The following is an 18,118-nucleotide window of genomic DNA, read 5'->3' on the forward strand; positions in this document are numbered from 1 at the left end:
TGTATATACACAATAAACACAGTCATACAAACACAGTATGTGCAAGAACACACACAAGTACATATACAGACTCACAAGCATGCACATGAGAACACAGGCACGCACATATAAACACACACAGAACCCTAGAGCACAAGTAAGCTCACACACATGCTATCAGATTTACAGTATGGGCATATACCTTTTCTCTGCTTCTCTCTTTTGCACCAGGACGCACACCACCCAGGCCAGTGCAGTGTGTTTCCCTGCCCAGATCTCTGAGGGCACCAGGACTCCCACCACCCTTGCCCTTGAAGTGTCTCCATGCCCGGCTCTCTGGGAGTACCTGGACTCCCAGCAAACACGCCCGTGCAGTGACTGTCCAGCGCTCTGGGTGCACCAGGACACACACCACCCCCGCCAGTGCAGTCTGTGTCCCTGCCCAGCGCTCTGGGTGCACCAGAACGCACACCACCCACGCCAGTGCAGTGTGTCTCCCCGCCCAGCGCTCTGGGTGCACCAGGAAGCACACCACCCACGCAGTGTGTCTTTCTGCCCAGCGCTCTGGGTGCACTAGAAGGCACACCACCCCTGCCAGTGCACTCTGTGTCCCTGCCCAGCACTCTGGGTGCACCAGAACGCACACCACCCACGCCAGTGCAGTGTGTCTCCCCGCCCAGCGCTCTGGGTGCACCAGAACACACACCACCCACGCAGTGTGTCTTTCTGCCCAGCGTTCTGGGTGCACTAGGAGGCACACCACCCCCGCCAGTGCAGTCTGTGTCCCTGCCCAGCACTCTGGGTGCACCAGAACGCACACCACCCACACCAGTGCAGTGTGTCTCCCCGCCCAGCGCTCTGGGTGCACCAGAACACACACCACCCACGCAGTGTGTCTTTCTGCCCAGCGCTCTGGGTGCACTAGGAGGCACACCACCCCCGCTAGTGCACTCTGTGTCCCTGCCCAGCACTCTGGGTGCACCAGAACGCACACCACCCACGCCAGTGCAGTGTGTCTCCCCGCCCAGCGCTCTGGGTGCACCAGAACACACACCACCCACACAATGTGTCTTTCTGCCCAGCGCTCTGGGTGCACTAGGAGGCACACCACCCCCGCCAGTGCAGTCTGTGTCCCTGCCCAGCACTCTGGGTGCACCAGAACACACACCACCTGTCGTGTCTAGACCCAATGATGACAGACAAATAGTTGCATCTCTATAGGAGCTTTATTGGTTACCTCTTGCTGTGTCCCCGTCCCTACTCTAACTAACTCGATCCGCCTTACGCTCCTCCTCTTCCCCTCACCCAACTAGCTCCGCCACCCCCAACTACTAGACTGCTGACTACATAACACCACCCACGCCAGTGCAGTGTGCCCCTGCCCAGCGCTCTGGGTGCACCAGGACTCCCACCACCCACGCCAGTGCAGTGTGTCTCCCTGCCCAGCGCTCTGGGTGCACCAGGAAGCACACCACCCACGCAGTGTGTCTTTCTGCCCAGCGCTCTGGGTGCACCAGAACGCACACCACCCACGCCAGTGCAGTGTGTCTTCCTGCCCAGCACTCTGGGTGCACCAGGAAGCACACCACCTACGCCAGTGCAGTGCGTCTCCCTGCCCAGCGCTCTGGGTGCACCAGGAAGCACACCACCTACGCCAGTGCAGTGCGTCTCCCTGCCCAGCGCTCTGGGTGCACCAGGAAGCACACCACCTACGCCAGTGCAGTGCGTCTCCCTGCCCAGCATTCGGAGTGCATCAGGACTCCCACCACCCAAGCCAGTGGAGTGGGTCTCCCTGCCCAGCTCTCTGAAGCACTAGGATGCCCACCATCCACGTCAGTTGAGTGTGTCTCCCTGCCTGGCTCTCTGGGTGCACCAAGACACATGCCACATGCCACCCGCCACCCAAGCAGCATCTGTAGTACATTTTTGTACTTAGTACCATTCTTATGTGAGTTTAGAATTTATCTGTTCATATCGTTTATGGTATTAATGTACTCTGAAATCCTTATGTAATGTAACTAGTTTTATTCTAAAGCGCTCGGACACCTTCGGGTAAAGTTTGCACTATATAAAAATGCATACAAAAATAAATCCCTGGGAGGCCTCACCCCATCCTCCTCCTCCCTGCAATACACTGTATTTTCATTTACTGTTACCTGCGTATATTTCTGTCTCTGCCTCCTTCGCGTACCAAGCATTTGTAATGCAAAAGGTCTCGCATTTGCGAAAGACTGAGCTATTGGCTGTAAATGACAATGCCTTTCATTTATGTGTTGGTTTTCAAAACAAATTAATAAAAGGCATTTTCATTTACAATGCCCATAGCTTAAACTCTGGCAGTGCCCAGACCACTCGGATATGTGCCCGCGCTGCCATACACAGGCGGCAGATTTGATGCATATGTTGTGGAATTGCCCATGGCTATGGCGTTATTGGGGGGCAATTAGCACGATACTAACTAACATAGCGCCGGTGCGGGGCAATGATAGCCCAGTGTACTGTCTACTAGGGTGGGGCCCTAAAGGGAAGAAAGGTAGTCCGGTCACAAACAACCTGGCACTCATCTTAGCTAAGCGAAACCTAACAATGCATTGGAAAGCTAGCAGGGCACCATCGCTGAAGGCCTGGCATGATGAGTTTGTGAGGTGGGCAGAGCGGAGGGCGCAGAGCTGCACAGGGAAGAGCAGCGAGGGTTGCGCAAGACGCCTATATCACTGGAGTGGTACCAATTACTGGAGGAGTTGGGGGCACTAGACATAATGGAATTTGATGCATGAGACGAAATGTGTGGTAACCGGTGCAGGGCAGAGGCATATGGGTCCTAGGGTCTCGGGGCATGGACAGGAGTATCACTATGGACCAGTGGCTTGATGTTTACACGAACCAAAAGGGAACCTAGCGATGATGGACTAGATACTTGATTATGCAATTATTAGTCGCCGAGCCTGAGGGGGGAGGGTGTGGGTGGGGACTGTGGTTATTGTTGTGGGAGTTTTAGTTAAAAGAAAATGACTCACACGTTATGTAACGTACTGACATGGTATAGACTGAGCAGGGGTGTCAAATACCAAGTTGTCTCCTGTCAAGGGCATGTATGCTAGCTGTATCAACGGCGGGTCCTATGTACTCTATTTCATGTAACAAGATGTATGCGGATGACTGCTTCAGGCCGGCTTGTAAACGTGCAATAACTGTGTAGATGGGATCAACAGAGATATGTCCGACAATGTCATGAGATGCTTACATGGTATACTGCTTTTTTTAATCAAATTTGTTTTATTATTTTCATCGGCATTGCATCTAATACATTTGGACAATTGCAACAACTGGAATTCGTTCCCCACCCCCTCACTAACTTCCTCTGTTGCGCCTCGTACCAGGGTCGGATCAATGTGTCCATGCGAGCCAGTGTGAGCCTTATGCTTCTTACAAATGCCAGCAACAACCTAAAAACCCAACAGTCCCCAATTCCCCCTCTCCCGGCCCCCCTTCCACCACCCTCCCTGTCCCCCCCACCCCCGGTGTGTTCCTCATTTCCTCTATGTGGTGTTGTTCAAGTGTGTCGTCGTGGGCCTTTACCTGTGCCATTTGATGGCTTATGGAAGTCGTCAACTAGGCAGAGTACCCTAAGGTATTTCGGGCAAGTCAGCTCATTGAATTCTTGGGTCAACAGGGAGACCAGTGGCTTCCATGTATCATTGAAGGAGTCCGTCGACTGCGTGAGGGAGACCTGAATGCGTTCCATGCCCATAACATACCAAAGTCTATGGAGCCATCCCGTGCGTGTGGGTTTTCTCGTGGTGCCCCATAGTGATAGGATGTGGTGTGTCGCCGCCCCGATTGCCAGTCCCATTTGCCTCCCCCGTATTGACTTGAGTGGGAACATGAGTTTGTTGGGGAGGCCCAGTATCGTGTATGCGGAAAGCGGGGGATCTCCTTGTCAAAGTGTTAGTCTATGTCTTGGAGCCCTCTGTCCCAGTATTCCTGCACCTCTATGCAGTCCCACAAGAGATGTATCATAGTCCCCGTTTGACCGCATCCCCTCCAGCACGTAGAATCGCGACGTGGGTTGCTCTGATGGAGCCGCGCCGGGGTTAAATGCCAATAGTAGGCTATCTTAATGGCTGATTCCCTGCTTGCTACATTCCTGGCCGTATGGTGGGCTCTGTAATAAATATCTTGCCATTCATTGGTAGTGAAGGAGTGATCCAGCTCCCCCTCCCATCGTCGCTGACCCGCGGAGCGTGTAGTAGGTGGAGAGGGGCCTAGCATTTTATACAGCTCCGTCATTCCACGTTTGTCGGTGGTCTTTGTGACGAGCCACTTTTCATACACCGTGAGGTGCTGGCTGACTTGTGGCAACGTGTCCCTCTCCGTGAGCCAGTGTCGGAACTGGAAGTATTGGAATCGCTGCGGGTGTTCCACATTGTACATCTCCTGTATAGTACCTAGTTGCATAAAGCCCTCCCCGTCGAACAGGTGACCGGCCGACCTGCAGTCTGTTTGTCGCCATTGAGGGAACAATCCGGGGGCCAGCCCCGGCGGAAAGGCCGGATTGTCCGGCAGAGGGGTCATCGGTGATGGGAAGGAGGTTAGTCCCCTTGAGACCGCCACCGCATCCCACACCTGGAGCAGTGTGCGGGTGATAGGCGATTTTTTAATATATGAAGGCCTGTCAGGTCTCCGCAGGAAAGGGACCTTCCATAGCGATGTACGGGCCATTGCCCGGCCCTGGAATAACCAGTGTTTTTCTGATTCCGGACGGGACCATTCTAGTAAATATCGAAGCTGTGCCGCTTGGAAGTACCTCTGGAGGTCGGGAATGCCTAGGCCGCCCTCCACGGGGGTACGCCTAGCCAAATCACGGCAGAGTCGGGGGCGTTTCCCAGCCCATACAAACTGTCCGATTGCATCCTGCAATTTCTTGACCATCCCTATAGGTGGTGTGACTGGGATAGTTTGGAAGAGGTATAGCACCTTAGGTAACAGAGACATTTTAATTGCTGCCACCCGCCCTAGCCTTGAAAGTGGTTGTTGTCGCCACCTCTGTAGGTCCTCTGCACTTGAGCGAGGAGCCTTGCGTAGTTGTGTTCATCTGTTTGGACGGTAGTGGGTGTCAGGGTAATACCCAGGTAGGGCACCGATATGCTGGTAGAAAGACCTCCTATTTTCAGCCAGCCTCTGTGGGGTGCCCGACGTTGTGCCCAAAGGGCAGAATCACAGACTTTCCGACGTTCATGTTAAAGCCGGAGACCCTCCCGAAAGTCGCCATTTCCTCCAGGAAAGCAGGGATCGAAGACACTGGGTCCTCCACTGCTGGCAGGATGTCGTCCGCGTATAGACTTATGGTCTGCTGTGCCCCCGCCAAAGCTGATGCCTGTGATAGCCGGGTTGTCTCGTATGTGTTGCGCAAAGGGCTCCATGTAAAGGGCGAATAAAAGCGGCGAGAGCGGGCACCCCTGTCTGGTACCGCGCCTGATGTCGAAGGGCCGCGATCCCACTCCATTCACCCGGATGGTTGCCCGGGGGGCTGCATAACAACTAGCGACCCATGCCCTGAACCGCTCTCCCACGCCAAACCTCTCCATCGTCCCGTCTAAGTACTTCCAATCCACCCTATTGAACGCTTTTTCAGCGTCTACCGATAGAAGGGCCGCGTTCGAATCGTTGAAGTGGGCTTTATCTATGACATGTAGCAAGCGTTTGGTATTATTTGCGCAATGTCTGTTTGGTATAAAACCTGCCTGGTCAGGCTCTATGATACCTGGTAGGCAGGGGCCCTGTCTCGCTGCCAGGATCCCAGTAAACAGTTTGAGGTCTATGTTGAGCAGCGAAATTGGTCGGTAGGCCGCGCACTGGGCCCCGTCCTTGCCAGTCTTCGGCAGGACGACAATGTCCCTCTCCAGCATGTCTTGGGGAATGGAGCCCGGTCCATGGAAGGAATTGAACAGTCTGACAAGTATTGGGGCCAGTAGGGGGCAAAATGTTTTGTAGAACCCTGCCGAGAATCCATCCGGTACCGGTGCCTTCAGCGGCTTGAGGCGTGCGATCGCGGAAATTACTTCCTCCAGCCGAATCAGGGCGTCTAGAGGCTTTGCATTGGCATCATTGAGGGCTGTGACTGATGCATCTCTAAGGTATGCCTCCCCGGCTGTCATATCCAGGGTCGGATCCACCGCATATAAGGAGACGTAAAAGGCTCGAAAAGCCGCTGCTATTTGATCGTCCTCCCGGACCTCCCGACCATTCTCGTCCTGGATAGCGGAGACTTTGGAGCGGAGGACCTTGGCTTTGAGCTTGCTAGCCAGCAAACGCCCAGTTCTGTCTCCGCCCACATAGTATGTGTGGCGAAGGTGCGGCGCAGCGCCGCGTGTTCTGCATGGTCTAGGTCGAGGCTCGCAAGTAGGGCCCGAGCCGCTTTGAGCTTGCGCCATATCCCAGGGGCCTCTGTTCGGCTATGAGCTCGTTCAAGCTCCAGCACCTGTTCCGACAGCGCCGGTCGTTTGTCCCTGCGCTCGAGTCTCCTCTGCAACTATCGCAATCAGCTCCCCTCGAACAACCGCTTTGAGTGCCCCCCAGAGCGCAGTCAATGCAACCTCGTCATTGTCGTTTATGCGTATGTAGTCCGTAAAGCATTTGGTGAGCTGTTGTGTGACCCCCTTGCGTTGAAGTAAGTTTTCCCTTAGGCGCCATCGGCCTTTACGTGTCTTTACCCGCGGAACCTCCAGTTGGATCATTACTGCATCGTGGTCCGAGAGAGCTGCCGGGACAACATCGATATCTTTGACCATGGGGGCTAGGTCCGTAGACCCAAAGAAGTGATCAATCCGGGCATAGGTGTGGTGTACATGTGAGTAAAAGGTGTACCCCGGAGTATTGGGATGGGCCCCCCGCCCTAAATCTAGGAACCCCCTACTGGCCAGCCACTGTCCCCCTGCCCTGGAAATTGCCCCCGCAAAGCTAAAGCGCTGTCCTGACCTGTCCATCCCGGAATCCATCACCATGTTAACATTGCCTCCCACCAGCGTGTACCTTGTGTTGGACATCATAACATCTGCTAGAGCCCCCATGAGAAAGGCTTCCTGTTTGGTGTTGAGAGCGTATACTGACCCTATAGTAATCGCCAGCTCTCCTATGTGGACATTGTATGCTAGGAGCCTGCCCTTAGTTTTTGCAATCTTGTCTCCAACCAGGCCCTTGAAATGACGTGCAAAGAGTAAAGCAACCCCGGCTTTTTTTTCTGTGGTGGAGGAGAAGTATTGCTAGGGAAAAGCTCTGGACCTCATGCGGTGCCAGTCTTTAGAGAGTAAATGCATCTCTTGTAACAAGCATATGGCTGCCCCCGAGTTCTCCAAATAGGATAAGACTGCCCTCCTTTTGATGGGGTTATTAAGCCCTTTCACATTCAAGGTGATGACACGAAGTGTCGCTTCAGTTCAGCCATGGGTGTATGTAACTTGTGTCGCGCTGGGCCGTGAGCAGTCGTTGTCTTTTCGTGCCCCGTTCAAGCCCCGTTTGGATGGAACACACCGGCATCTGCCCCCCCCTCCAGAGCCCCCCACCATCCCCTCACCCCCGGGCCCCAACTCCCGCCCCCCCTACCTACCCCTCCCACTCCCCAGCTACCCCCCCCAACGGCCCCCACCCCCCAACTCGGCTGCTCCCACCCTAACCCCAACTGAGAACTCCCCAGATCCCTTGGCGTTTCCCTGGACCCCAACTCCCGCCACCCACCATCCCCCCTCCCCCTCCCCAACCCCAACTGGAAACTCAGAGATGTCATAGTCCCAGGCTTATCCGTACACAGTTCAGGCCTACGGAGTCTTTACGTGGAGGAGTATGTGGCAGTGGCGACCTCTTCGGCCCCCACCCGTACCCCTCCCCCCCGACCCGCTGATGCCAAATGCAAAGAAACCCCCCTCGTGGTTGTGGCACTATTCCAATGCGTTAGGTCATGATGCATGTCCCGGATGGCTAGTCCGACGTTGCACTAGCCCAGTGCCGCTGTGTCCTTGTGCACTTCCTGGACGGCTGCTGCTTGTGCCTGCGCCATTGTTTTCGGGACCGGCTTGAGGGAAGCTGTGGGCGAGCGTCTGCTACCCACTCGATGCCAACCATTCTGCGAGGATCTCGTGATTTCTTCTGTGAAGACTGTAAAGGTGCATCGTCCTTTCCAGACTCCTCATCCAAGTCTATGCCCAGTAGCTTACATGTGTCCCGCAGGGACCTGAGCAGCTGCAGGGCTCCGTTCCATTTGAAAATGAGCCAGAAAGGGTGACCCCAGGAGTATGGAATCCCTTTGTCGCGCAGGAACGTTGTGGCTATTCGGAACGCTTTCCTCTTCTGCAGGGTGATGGCTGAAAGATCTTGATATAGCGCTATCGGGTGGCCCTGGTGCTGGAGGGGTTGTTTACGACACGCCTCCTGCAGGATCCGTTCCTTCAGCGGAAAGTCAGGCAAGAAGGCTAGGATATCTGGTGGGGGAGCAGGCGCGCGGCGTGTCATGCCCACCCTGTGCGCCCTATCAATACGAATGTTGAATTCCGCCGACTCTCCTAGAATTTTCCGAAACAGTCCCTGCAAGAATTGAACGACATTGTTCCCTTCTGTTTTGGATGGGACACCCCGGACCCGTATGTTGTTTCTGCAGGAGCGGTTCTCGAGGTCCTCCGATGGCGCCTGGAGATCGACTTGCTGCTCACGCAGGCGGGCGACCTCTTGTTGTAGCTGTTCCACCTCCTCGTTCCTGGTCAGATCTGTTTCTTCCACCGCCGCCACGCGTTCCCCTCGGCCATCCACATTGCGGCGCAGTTCGCGATACTCCCCAGCCATGTCCTGCTTCAATGTTTGAAAATCTTCCCTCAGGGAATTGAATAGGGTCTCTAAAAACGATTTGGTAATGGGGGCCCGCCATCTTCCTGCCCTGGGCTGTCCTTCGCCGCTGTCGGGGGCGGTGGGCTCTTCTCCCCTTTAGGGGCACCCTTCACTAGCATGTCCGTGATGGTGCGGCAGTTTCCCCGTGCCCCCGTCGCCATGATGTGCTCAGTGCCTTTTCCCGGGAGGGGCCGTAGGGGTACGGAGGGTGGGTGGCAGTCTGTTGTATGGGGGTGTGTTCTCCAGGCACTGTAAGCCGCTTGAAGGGGCTCGGTCCACACCCAGGTCAAGCCTGGCTTCGTCTACTCAGTCCCCCCGCTTCACCGGCAAGACATTATGTGCTCCAGACCCCCAGGCGCGGTTCGGCTGTGGCCTCCTCTCACCTCTGTGAACCCGACAGTGCCCCAAACAGTCCAGGCTGATGTCGCCGCCCCTGGCGTGTGTGTCGTGGTAGGCCCCGGGGCCCAGGGCCCCGTCCGTGTGCACGGGCTAGGCTCGAGGCGCTGTGTCCCATGGATTGTCCCTCGCGTGTAGTCAGAAGCGTGGGTCTGCCCCGGGCGTCTTCAGCGCTTATGCTTGTGCCTTGGAACCAGGCCTCAAGGCCGGGGGCTCGATTTTCGCGCCGTCTGGAGCAGCCTGGTCTCTGTCTGCAACCTCCCGCTTCGCTGCTGGGCGCACTCACCTGTCTGCCAGGTCATCTGCCATGTCGTAGCGGCCTGGTGCAGTCGCTGTGGTCACACTGTTCCCCCTGGGTAGCCAGAAGCCTGGGTTGCCCCCGTTTTCTCCCACGTCCAGGCCCCGGCGGCAGGCCTCAAAGCCGGGGCCTCGATTTTCGCGCCGTCCGGCTTGGCGCGGTCACTCCTCGCGGCCGCCCGCCTCGTTTCTGAGCGCGCCCACCAGGTTGCCGGGTCATCCGTTGCTGCTCCGTGGGGGTGCTTGGCGCCGTCACCGCTATGGGGTCGGTCGCTGTCTGGGGGGAGCCCACTGCTGGTGAGAAGCTTAGATCACGCCAGAGCCCCGGCCGCCATTTCCCTGCTGCGGTCGGCGGACTCCGGCATGTCTGGGCAGGGGTGCCGCGTGGAGCAGATCGGCAAGCTCTCGCCGGCCCAAAGTGCAAGCAATGGGTGCCCCTATTGTGCTGGGCACGGATCACGCTTCTGGTGGGGGTATTATGGGCGGATAAAGGGTCAGGACGGGGGCCTGGGCCGGGAGCCTCACACACCTACGTCCGCTGCAGTCGCCATCTGGCCACACCCCCGGTATACTGCTTTTAAAGATGTACTGTGGAATTACTTGCTAATAAAAAATGTTAAATATATATATATATATATATATATATATATCAAACTTTGGCAAATGCGAGACCTTTTGCATTGCAAATGCTTGTAAGACGTGGTGACTGTTTCTATGTCCCTCTTTAGTAGTAGAATCTGCATTTCGTATTTAAATGTAGATGCAATTGAAAAGTTGGTTCTTGCTACAGTGGTACAGAAGAGGTCTTGTAAAGAATAGCATAACCATATTGTACAATATGCAGCACTCATTGGCCTTTGGTTATGCTTAATCACCCATTACGTTATATAATACTTCCCCCAACTGGAATGGCATACAGAGAAAAGCAAGGAGACAAGTCATTGTCTGTTATAATGGAATTTCTTGCCAGAATCCGGCTGATATAGTGAACCATCTTAAATGAGGTGAGATGTAGGAAAGAAGCACTACGTAATATCACGTTGTGACAATTCTCTGTAGAAGCGATATAGGCTAAATCCAAAGATGCATTAATCACTTGGATCAGCAACCAGAAGAACATCATGAGGGGTTTCCATGAAATCTTTCCTCTTGTCTTTCAGAGGGCTATCTTTCTAGATCTTCATGGACCCCCCATAAGAATCTGTTACAGTAGCCTAGAAAGGCAATTGCATTAGGCAAGTTTAGGCCCACGCTAGCTGAGCAAGCACATTTTTCTGCCCAAAGCATATTGTATTTTGCTCTCGTTATCTGAAGGCACCGCTGAGAATCAAACAAAAACTTCCTCACAACAGTCTATGATATGGGGCCAAATCTCAAAAAACACTACATCTTGTCTAGGAGGATTATAGCTCATCATTGGTCTCAGATCCACTTTAGATGTTGCCGGAGACAAGAACATTGCATTTGCAATATTCTCACACACACACCATTCACCAGATGTAGTAGAGATTTTGATTGACCCCTGTACTTGAGCATCTCCACAATTAACAAGACTGGGGTCTTAACGTGAATACTTAACTTCCCAGATCTTTTTAACAATACCTCCTAGAAAATGGAAATCTTATCCACTGGCAAGACTATTTGGGAAGGCCCGGAGGTGATGTCAGAGTGTAAGATGTACACTGTCTAAAAAAAGAGCCGGAATGATGGAGGATATATCATTGCTGTCTTTTATGTGACGACATTGGCAAATCTGAAGACACAGGTGCTATTGTAGTTCCAATGGAACTATGGGAAACTTTGCAGAAGGACTACATTAAGATCCGTAGATTTGTGTTCTGGCCTTTTCAGTACAGACAACGTTTTTGCTAGAAACATGAAGTATGGTGTCTGAGGTAGCGGCTTCTGCGAAGCATGCACAAAAGGAAAAATGATTGCCAGAATTGGGTCCCTCAGAGGAGATTCATTGAAAGTGCAAATTCTCCTGGAGGCTTTCCCGTTTAAGTCCATTTGTGGATCGACATGGAGTACCTTAATCACAAACACCTTGAAACAGAGTGCTTCGACACTGATGAGCATCTTCTTGATGAGTGCTTCGACCATCGATGGCAACAAGGTACTAGTTTGTGGTGTTGATGTCGATCAGGTCTTCAAACCAACAATTCAGAACAACAGCAGACTTGAACATCAGCATCTACAACATCAAATTGGCTTGAGGACCCTGTTTGGATTGGTGGTGTCTCTTATACCTACTCGTTTCCCATACCACAAGCTTGGAGTGCCCTAATGGACAATGAATTAAGGCACAGTTGAAGGATCTCCTTCACTGGCTGTGTTAGGTTGCACCTGCAGCTTCCTGATCATCTGCTTCTGAAGGGTATCCGGATAATCTTTCAGGTTCCTTCTAGACATCTTCTGGCAAAGAAGCATTCTTCAACATTATGGGCGTGCAGGTGACAAACCATATTCAAGGCACGTGGGTAATACTCTGCCTTTTTCTTCCACTACTTGGACACTTTACAAATATAGATGGTTATTTTCTTGTGAAATTGCCCCCAGTAAATTTGTTTTTACGCTGCTGACATTTAAAACAACAAAAGGAGAAAGAAAAAAAAGAAATCGCAGGAGAAAAACAGGATTTAAAAATCCCCTGAAGTGTTCTGAGATCCTTCCACACAAGCCGAAAAAATAACAGTGGTTGGTTTACAGCACCTACCAGCAAATGGCATGCTGGGATGGAGAAAGGATGCTGACAGTCTCTTTTGTCCCCATGTCTTAAGGTCTGCTGCCCAACTGGGTGCATTTCCCTGCATTTGTTTACGTTTTCAGACATTCTTGAACTACTTAATAAGAAAATGGAAGGGGAAAATATACGAAATGTGGAAATTGACCAGATGATAGGCTGCAGCAGTGCTTTGTAAGTTATCAACAGCACATTTTGAGCATTGTAATAAATGAATTATATATATATATATATATATATATATATATATATATAAAAAAAAAACAATAGTGTCCTAGGATCTTCCGCTGGGTAGGACACATTTAAATGGTTGTTACAATTAACAAGGATCCTACGATGCATAATCAGTGTGTATTACCTTCTTTGCTTTTATCTAAGAAAGGGTCTGCAACTCAGTGCTTGTTCTCTTCCACAATGGGTAATTCACCCGCTATAACGGCTAAAATAGTACTTGCTTCTTTTGGTTAGGTTTTGTAGACTGCTTCAACTGCAATGTATCACACCAGTCTGTGTGTGTATAGGTGTGTGTGTGTGTGTGTGTGTATGGTTTTATAAAAAAAAATGTGTTTGTAGTATGAACAAATATTACGAACAATGGTAAATTACAACTATACTTACCCTGAAACTGTGGGATACTAAATTGCTTTAAAATGTTTTGAATAATAAATTTCAATGTGGGAGGGAGAAAAACGGCTTGGTGGTATTTTTGCAAAGATAGCGATTTTCAACTCAGATTTAACAAATTGCCTATTTTAGTTATTCCATGCCTAATTCAACAAAAATAATAAAAAAGAAATGATTCCAAGATGAAATCCAAGTGTTTGTTATAGGCGACTGACTCTAGCATTGTGAGTCAGTTAAAGGTAAGTGTGTGATAAAGACCGTGGGGGTACTTTCTATGGCAGTAATCCTTGGGAGTGGGAGTTCTTTTTAGGTCTCGCGAGGCGTTGTAGGGCAGAGCCCTGCTCAGCCTCCGCGAGAGATTTTGTAGGAGAGGATTTTAAGAAGAGGGCTTTAAGCCCCGCCCCTCATTTCCATTGGCTGGCGTCATTGTTTATGCTAAACGGTGGCCAGCCATTGGAAATGAGCAATGTATGTTGCCTCTCACTTGGACTTGCTCGCCTGCTTTCCTTCTGTTGTAAGAAATGTCTTATCTTTATGGGGACATGTGTTTAAACACATGGCCCCATAAAGGCAAGAGATTGAGGCTTGTTGCTGTGTTGTATGTAGGACACAGGTTTTCTGTTCGATTTGCAGTGGGTCCTGCTCCCACCATCTCGCACCGACGCTGTGAGGTGGTTGGAGAAATGCAGGAGATCAGCACGCTTGTAATATAGATATGTATAGCATGCTGATCTCCTGCCTTCCTCCGACCACCTCACAGCATCCATGCGAGATAGTGGGAGCAGGACCCACTGCAAATGAAACAGAATCTATATATGGGGAGAGAGATAGAATCTATATCTGGGAAGAGAGACACACATTTGGTTTATCACACAATTTCATAAATGTTCTCTACACTACAACTTTGCTTTATTTTTGGTCTCTTCGATTTCAGGGGCATTTCAGGACTCCTGGGATGCCCAGATAAACTCACAAACGTGCAGTGCATAAAGATTAAGAGTCAACATTCGTTTTGGCTTGATCACTCTGCATAACTTGTCATCAAGCAGGGAAACATGTCAACCTACTTGATTAAGTCAGTACATAAGAAAATGTATTTCTTAACTGGTGCTGGCTCACCATCAACTAAATAAGTTATTTGTATCTAGACATTTCAATTCATTCTACACTATGGACCATACAATGCGCTTCTACTCATTGTCCCACTTATTCCATACTATCGACCTTTATCTCCAAAACATACAGATATTTAAATCCTCTTTACAAGTAGCCAATTAATTCTGTTGGGGTCAGCTACATTAGATCCGCACATGCCCCATCAGAATGATGAGATCTACGGAAACACCATACATTTCCTCTTTCTCCTAGAGAATTTGACTGGTGAAAGCAGCCACAAGCTAAGTGTGAAAGAATAAATATGGAACTAAACAGAATTTGACCAGAATTACTGAATTTCACCATAATTCCTCATTTTGTAGCAGATCCTGGGGGTCTAAATTGTAATGGGCTGGATTTTTCCACCTCCTGTAGTTAATGGTACCCTCAGTGTCAGTAACTTCGAGGATGAGGAAAATCGTTCCCGTTTACACAGTTCACTCATGACGACCATAGATTTTTAGTATTGACTGCTCAATTATGATGCACATAATTGCTGGTCTTGCAACTGAGTGTTGAATTATTCCTCAGTCATCTTTCTTAGGGATCTTGATCAGATTATAAAGAGGGATATCTGATGGCACCTTTTCCTCTTCCAAGATCTTTCTAAACATGGGGAGCTGTCAGACTCCTCTTCTGCCTTTTGAACCACAAGACTCCAACAGGACAAACTGCAGTTTACAATTGATTCTACTGATGTTTCAATATCTCCCTTAAGTGCCTCTGCAGGAATGTTGACAGGTCCTGCTGCGTTCCCATTTCTCAGACATTTGATGGTTTGCCGTATTTCATTCTTGGTTTTGTCAGTTGCAGTTATTTGCCAAGTATTTATCAGCTGGCTCTATGTCTGGAGGATAATGAGGCAAGGGCTGGTTCAGCAATTCTTCAAAGTTCTTCACCCATCTTCGTTGTTGGCATTAATTACCCATGATTGTCTTCCCAGCTTTGCTTTTACAGGTCTTTCTGGCTTGTGTATTTATTAAACAAAGAAAAAAATTGCAATTTTTTATTATTACAGTTTTTAAACGTGTGTAAGGATAACACTGGGTCCACCATGCGATCCACGTTCTCCCTCTTGGGATTCTGTCTTTTTGAAGGACAACTTCTCTCTTAATTATTGAAGACAGAATATCCTTGGCAGGATCCAGCACATGCACAGAAATACTCCACCACTATTTAATTCAGACAGTATCACATGATGTAGAAGGTACATTAGCACAAGTCTTCAGACTAAGCAGGCCATGCCTTTTCAGCCAAGTGCACAGAAACCCTATTTCACAATGTTTAAGTCATGTGTCTAATGCTATTCTATGATCGGATTTGGCGGGATGTGCACAAACCAATTTACTGTGCATGAGCCATTTAATAGTTGCGAGGACCATACTCTTTCTATTTTTTTCTTTTTCAGTTTGTAAATGTGTTCTCCAGTACAAATGGGAGAGTGTAACAGATGGGATCCTGGACTGCTTTTTCCACGTTTTGTTTGTCCTTAAAGAAAGTTGCACTGTCTCTCCCTATATGTGTCTTCTATGTAAATTAATGCTTGCTCTATGTATTTTAAACATTTTCACTTTTTTTGGATAAAATGCCTTTTCTGTGCGTTAAGGATGCTTGTTTTGCTTCCACCCATTCTGTACCTGTGTGACAGAAAAGCCTGCTGCTGCATGGGCTACGGTGAGATTGTGTGTGGGGAAAGGTGTACTGATGTTGCCCATGCTATCCCAGTATGTGCGAGAGGTGGCTACACTGCTGCTGTTTGTTCTGTGCTGTGTGCATGAAGCATTCTATGTCGTTGCATATACTGTAGCTGACTTGTGTGAGAGAAATCTGCACAGCACCTCCATCTAACCTGTGTGAGGAAAGCATGCCCAGTTGTTGCCTGAGCGGTTCCTTTTTTCACTGCATGAGGGACCAGAGTATTGCATCTTGCCATGATGTAGATATTGTGTGTGTGGGGAAAGAATGCAAAGCGTCTGCATGAGGAAGAAGTGTTCTGTTGTCATCCTCTCTCTATTTTACATGCAAATTCTGTTGTCAATAAGTGGAGAGGTATCGGCACAACAGATTTAACTAACAGCCATATGTTCAAGGAAAAATATCTTCCCCATTCTTTACCGCAAATACCTAAAAAAAAAAGAGAGAACATTTAACCATGTAAAAGAATAGAATTAAAAGACCCCCACGAATAAACACAAAAGAGGTTCACATGCTAGATACACACATTCTTCCCTCTATCCCAAGCATCATAACCTTCATAAAGTATTGATAATATTTAATTACAGTGTAAACAAAATATATGCAGGGTTCATACACACTTCAAGCAGCAAAGTTTCCTTCAGCCTTTGGCTCCAGGTTTGTTTGGCACATGATTAATGAAACTGTACACCAGTGGAATTTACCCGAATTAAAGATCAGCACAGCGCATGTGCAAGGTCGGCCACTTCCTGCTGTTTACAGGAGCAGTGGTAGCTTCTGGGGCCATGTCCTGCAGCCCAGCAAGATTCACAGAGATGGCCGGATAGCTGTTGATATGCAGTTTACAATCAATTAGCTATTTCTAGCGTAATCATTATGAGCTGATAGCCAAGATACAACTTGTTCTGTTCGAAATCTAAAGTATCCAAGGTATTCACTGAAGAGGCGAGATTTTCAGTGGTATCATAATCCGAGACTCCATGTTCCGAACCAGAGGCACTGTGAAATAAAAACAACAATTACAGTAGGGAAGTTGCATAGAAAGGCGCAGAAATATAGGGCTGTAGGAAGTGTGGGGGTACATAATAGTGCAAGAGTGATGTATGTGAATTAATGGAAAACAGAGAAACTACATTGGAGGAAACTAGATCAGGGAAAACTAATTTTAAGGAAAGGCAATTTTAAGGAAATTCAAATCAATCGAAAATTGATGAAAACATTTTAAAGTGTTTTTTTTTTTAGGAAAATCTAAAATGTCATCATACTTGAGTGGAGTTTAGAACTAGTGATATTTTTTGCGTTCACGGATGGGTAATGTTTAGGTGTCCTGTGGTTTTTTTTGTGGTCAGGAATTTGGGGGGGGAGGGGAAGAGTTCAGGCATGGAAAGGGAAATCAGGGTTCAGGATTGGGTGGATTTTAGGGCAGTGCAGGGTTTTAAGGATTCAGGAATAGGTGTAGTTTAGACATAGAGAGGAGTTTTAGAGTTCAGGAATGGGTAGAGTGTAGGGGTGGTAAGGGGTCATAGACAGGTGGTGTTTAAAGGCAGTAATTGTTCTCTTAGGGTTCAGGGATGGGTGGAATTTGGAGGTGGTAAGTTTTATAGGATCAGGGATGGGTGGGGTTTAGGCATAGAAAGGGTTTTTTAGGGTTCAGGTGTGGACGGAGTTGAAGGTTAGTGAGGGCTTTTAGGGTTCGGAAATGAGTCAAGTGTAGGGGTAGAAAGGTGTTCAGGTTGGCAAATGAGTTTAGTTTAGGGATCAGGGGTGGGTGTAGTTTAGGAATGGTAAGAGATTTTCAGGTGACAGCGATGGGTGGTGTTTAAGGGCTGCGAGGGGTCCGGGATTGATGGGGTCAGCAAATTAAAAGCATTCAAAGTAATTCTTTGAAAATGTAACTGCTAAATCTGAAATAATGTCCCATGAAGTAACACTGAAATAAAAACCCAGACAAAACTTTATCTAAAAGTAAGGCTTGCAACCACAGCATTTACATCTTAAAAAGTATGCTAAAGCCAATTTCGAACAAAAAGACATTTTATTAACTAATTAGTTTCAATGAAATGGTAATTTCCATTACTTTAGGTGAAATGGTTTCTCAGTAATGGTATTCCATGAAATCAATTTTCGAGGCAAATATATATATATATATATATATAGGAACTGTAGGCAATACTACAGAAGGGCTTGCTTTGTCAATTGGTAAGAAATTATGCAGGAATACCCACTATGTGGATCTCGGCTCTAGGAAATAATTAGGATGATGAAGCACTGGCTGTGAGGAAACTTGTAGGAAAATAGGGCAGTGGTTGCTATGTTGTAAGAACACAAATTGCATATAAGGAACTCACATATAAA

The 18,118-nt window shown here is 49.1% G+C and overlaps 1 protein-coding gene across 1 annotated transcript in view; it reads right to left on the bottom strand.

Annotated features, from left to right (window-relative positions):
- Positions 1-16,325: 16,325 nt before the first annotated feature.
- The window catches only part of NIPSNAP1 (nipsnap homolog 1), a 244,073-nt gene continuing 242,280 nt past the window's right edge, over positions 16,326-18,118 (bottom strand). The window contains exon 10 of the mRNA XM_078667188.1: positions 16,326-16,762. Within this exon, the coding sequence (XP_078523314.1) occupies positions 16,698-16,762 (65 nt within the window). The 3' untranslated portion in view covers positions 16,326-16,697. The remainder of the gene's footprint in view (positions 16,763-18,118) is intronic.

The sequence above is a fragment of the Lissotriton helveticus genome, chromosome 11, assembly GCF_964261635.1.
Source record: "Lissotriton helveticus chromosome 11, aLisHel1.1, whole genome shotgun sequence".
NCBI lineage: Eukaryota > Metazoa > Chordata > Amphibia > Caudata > Salamandridae > Lissotriton > Lissotriton helveticus.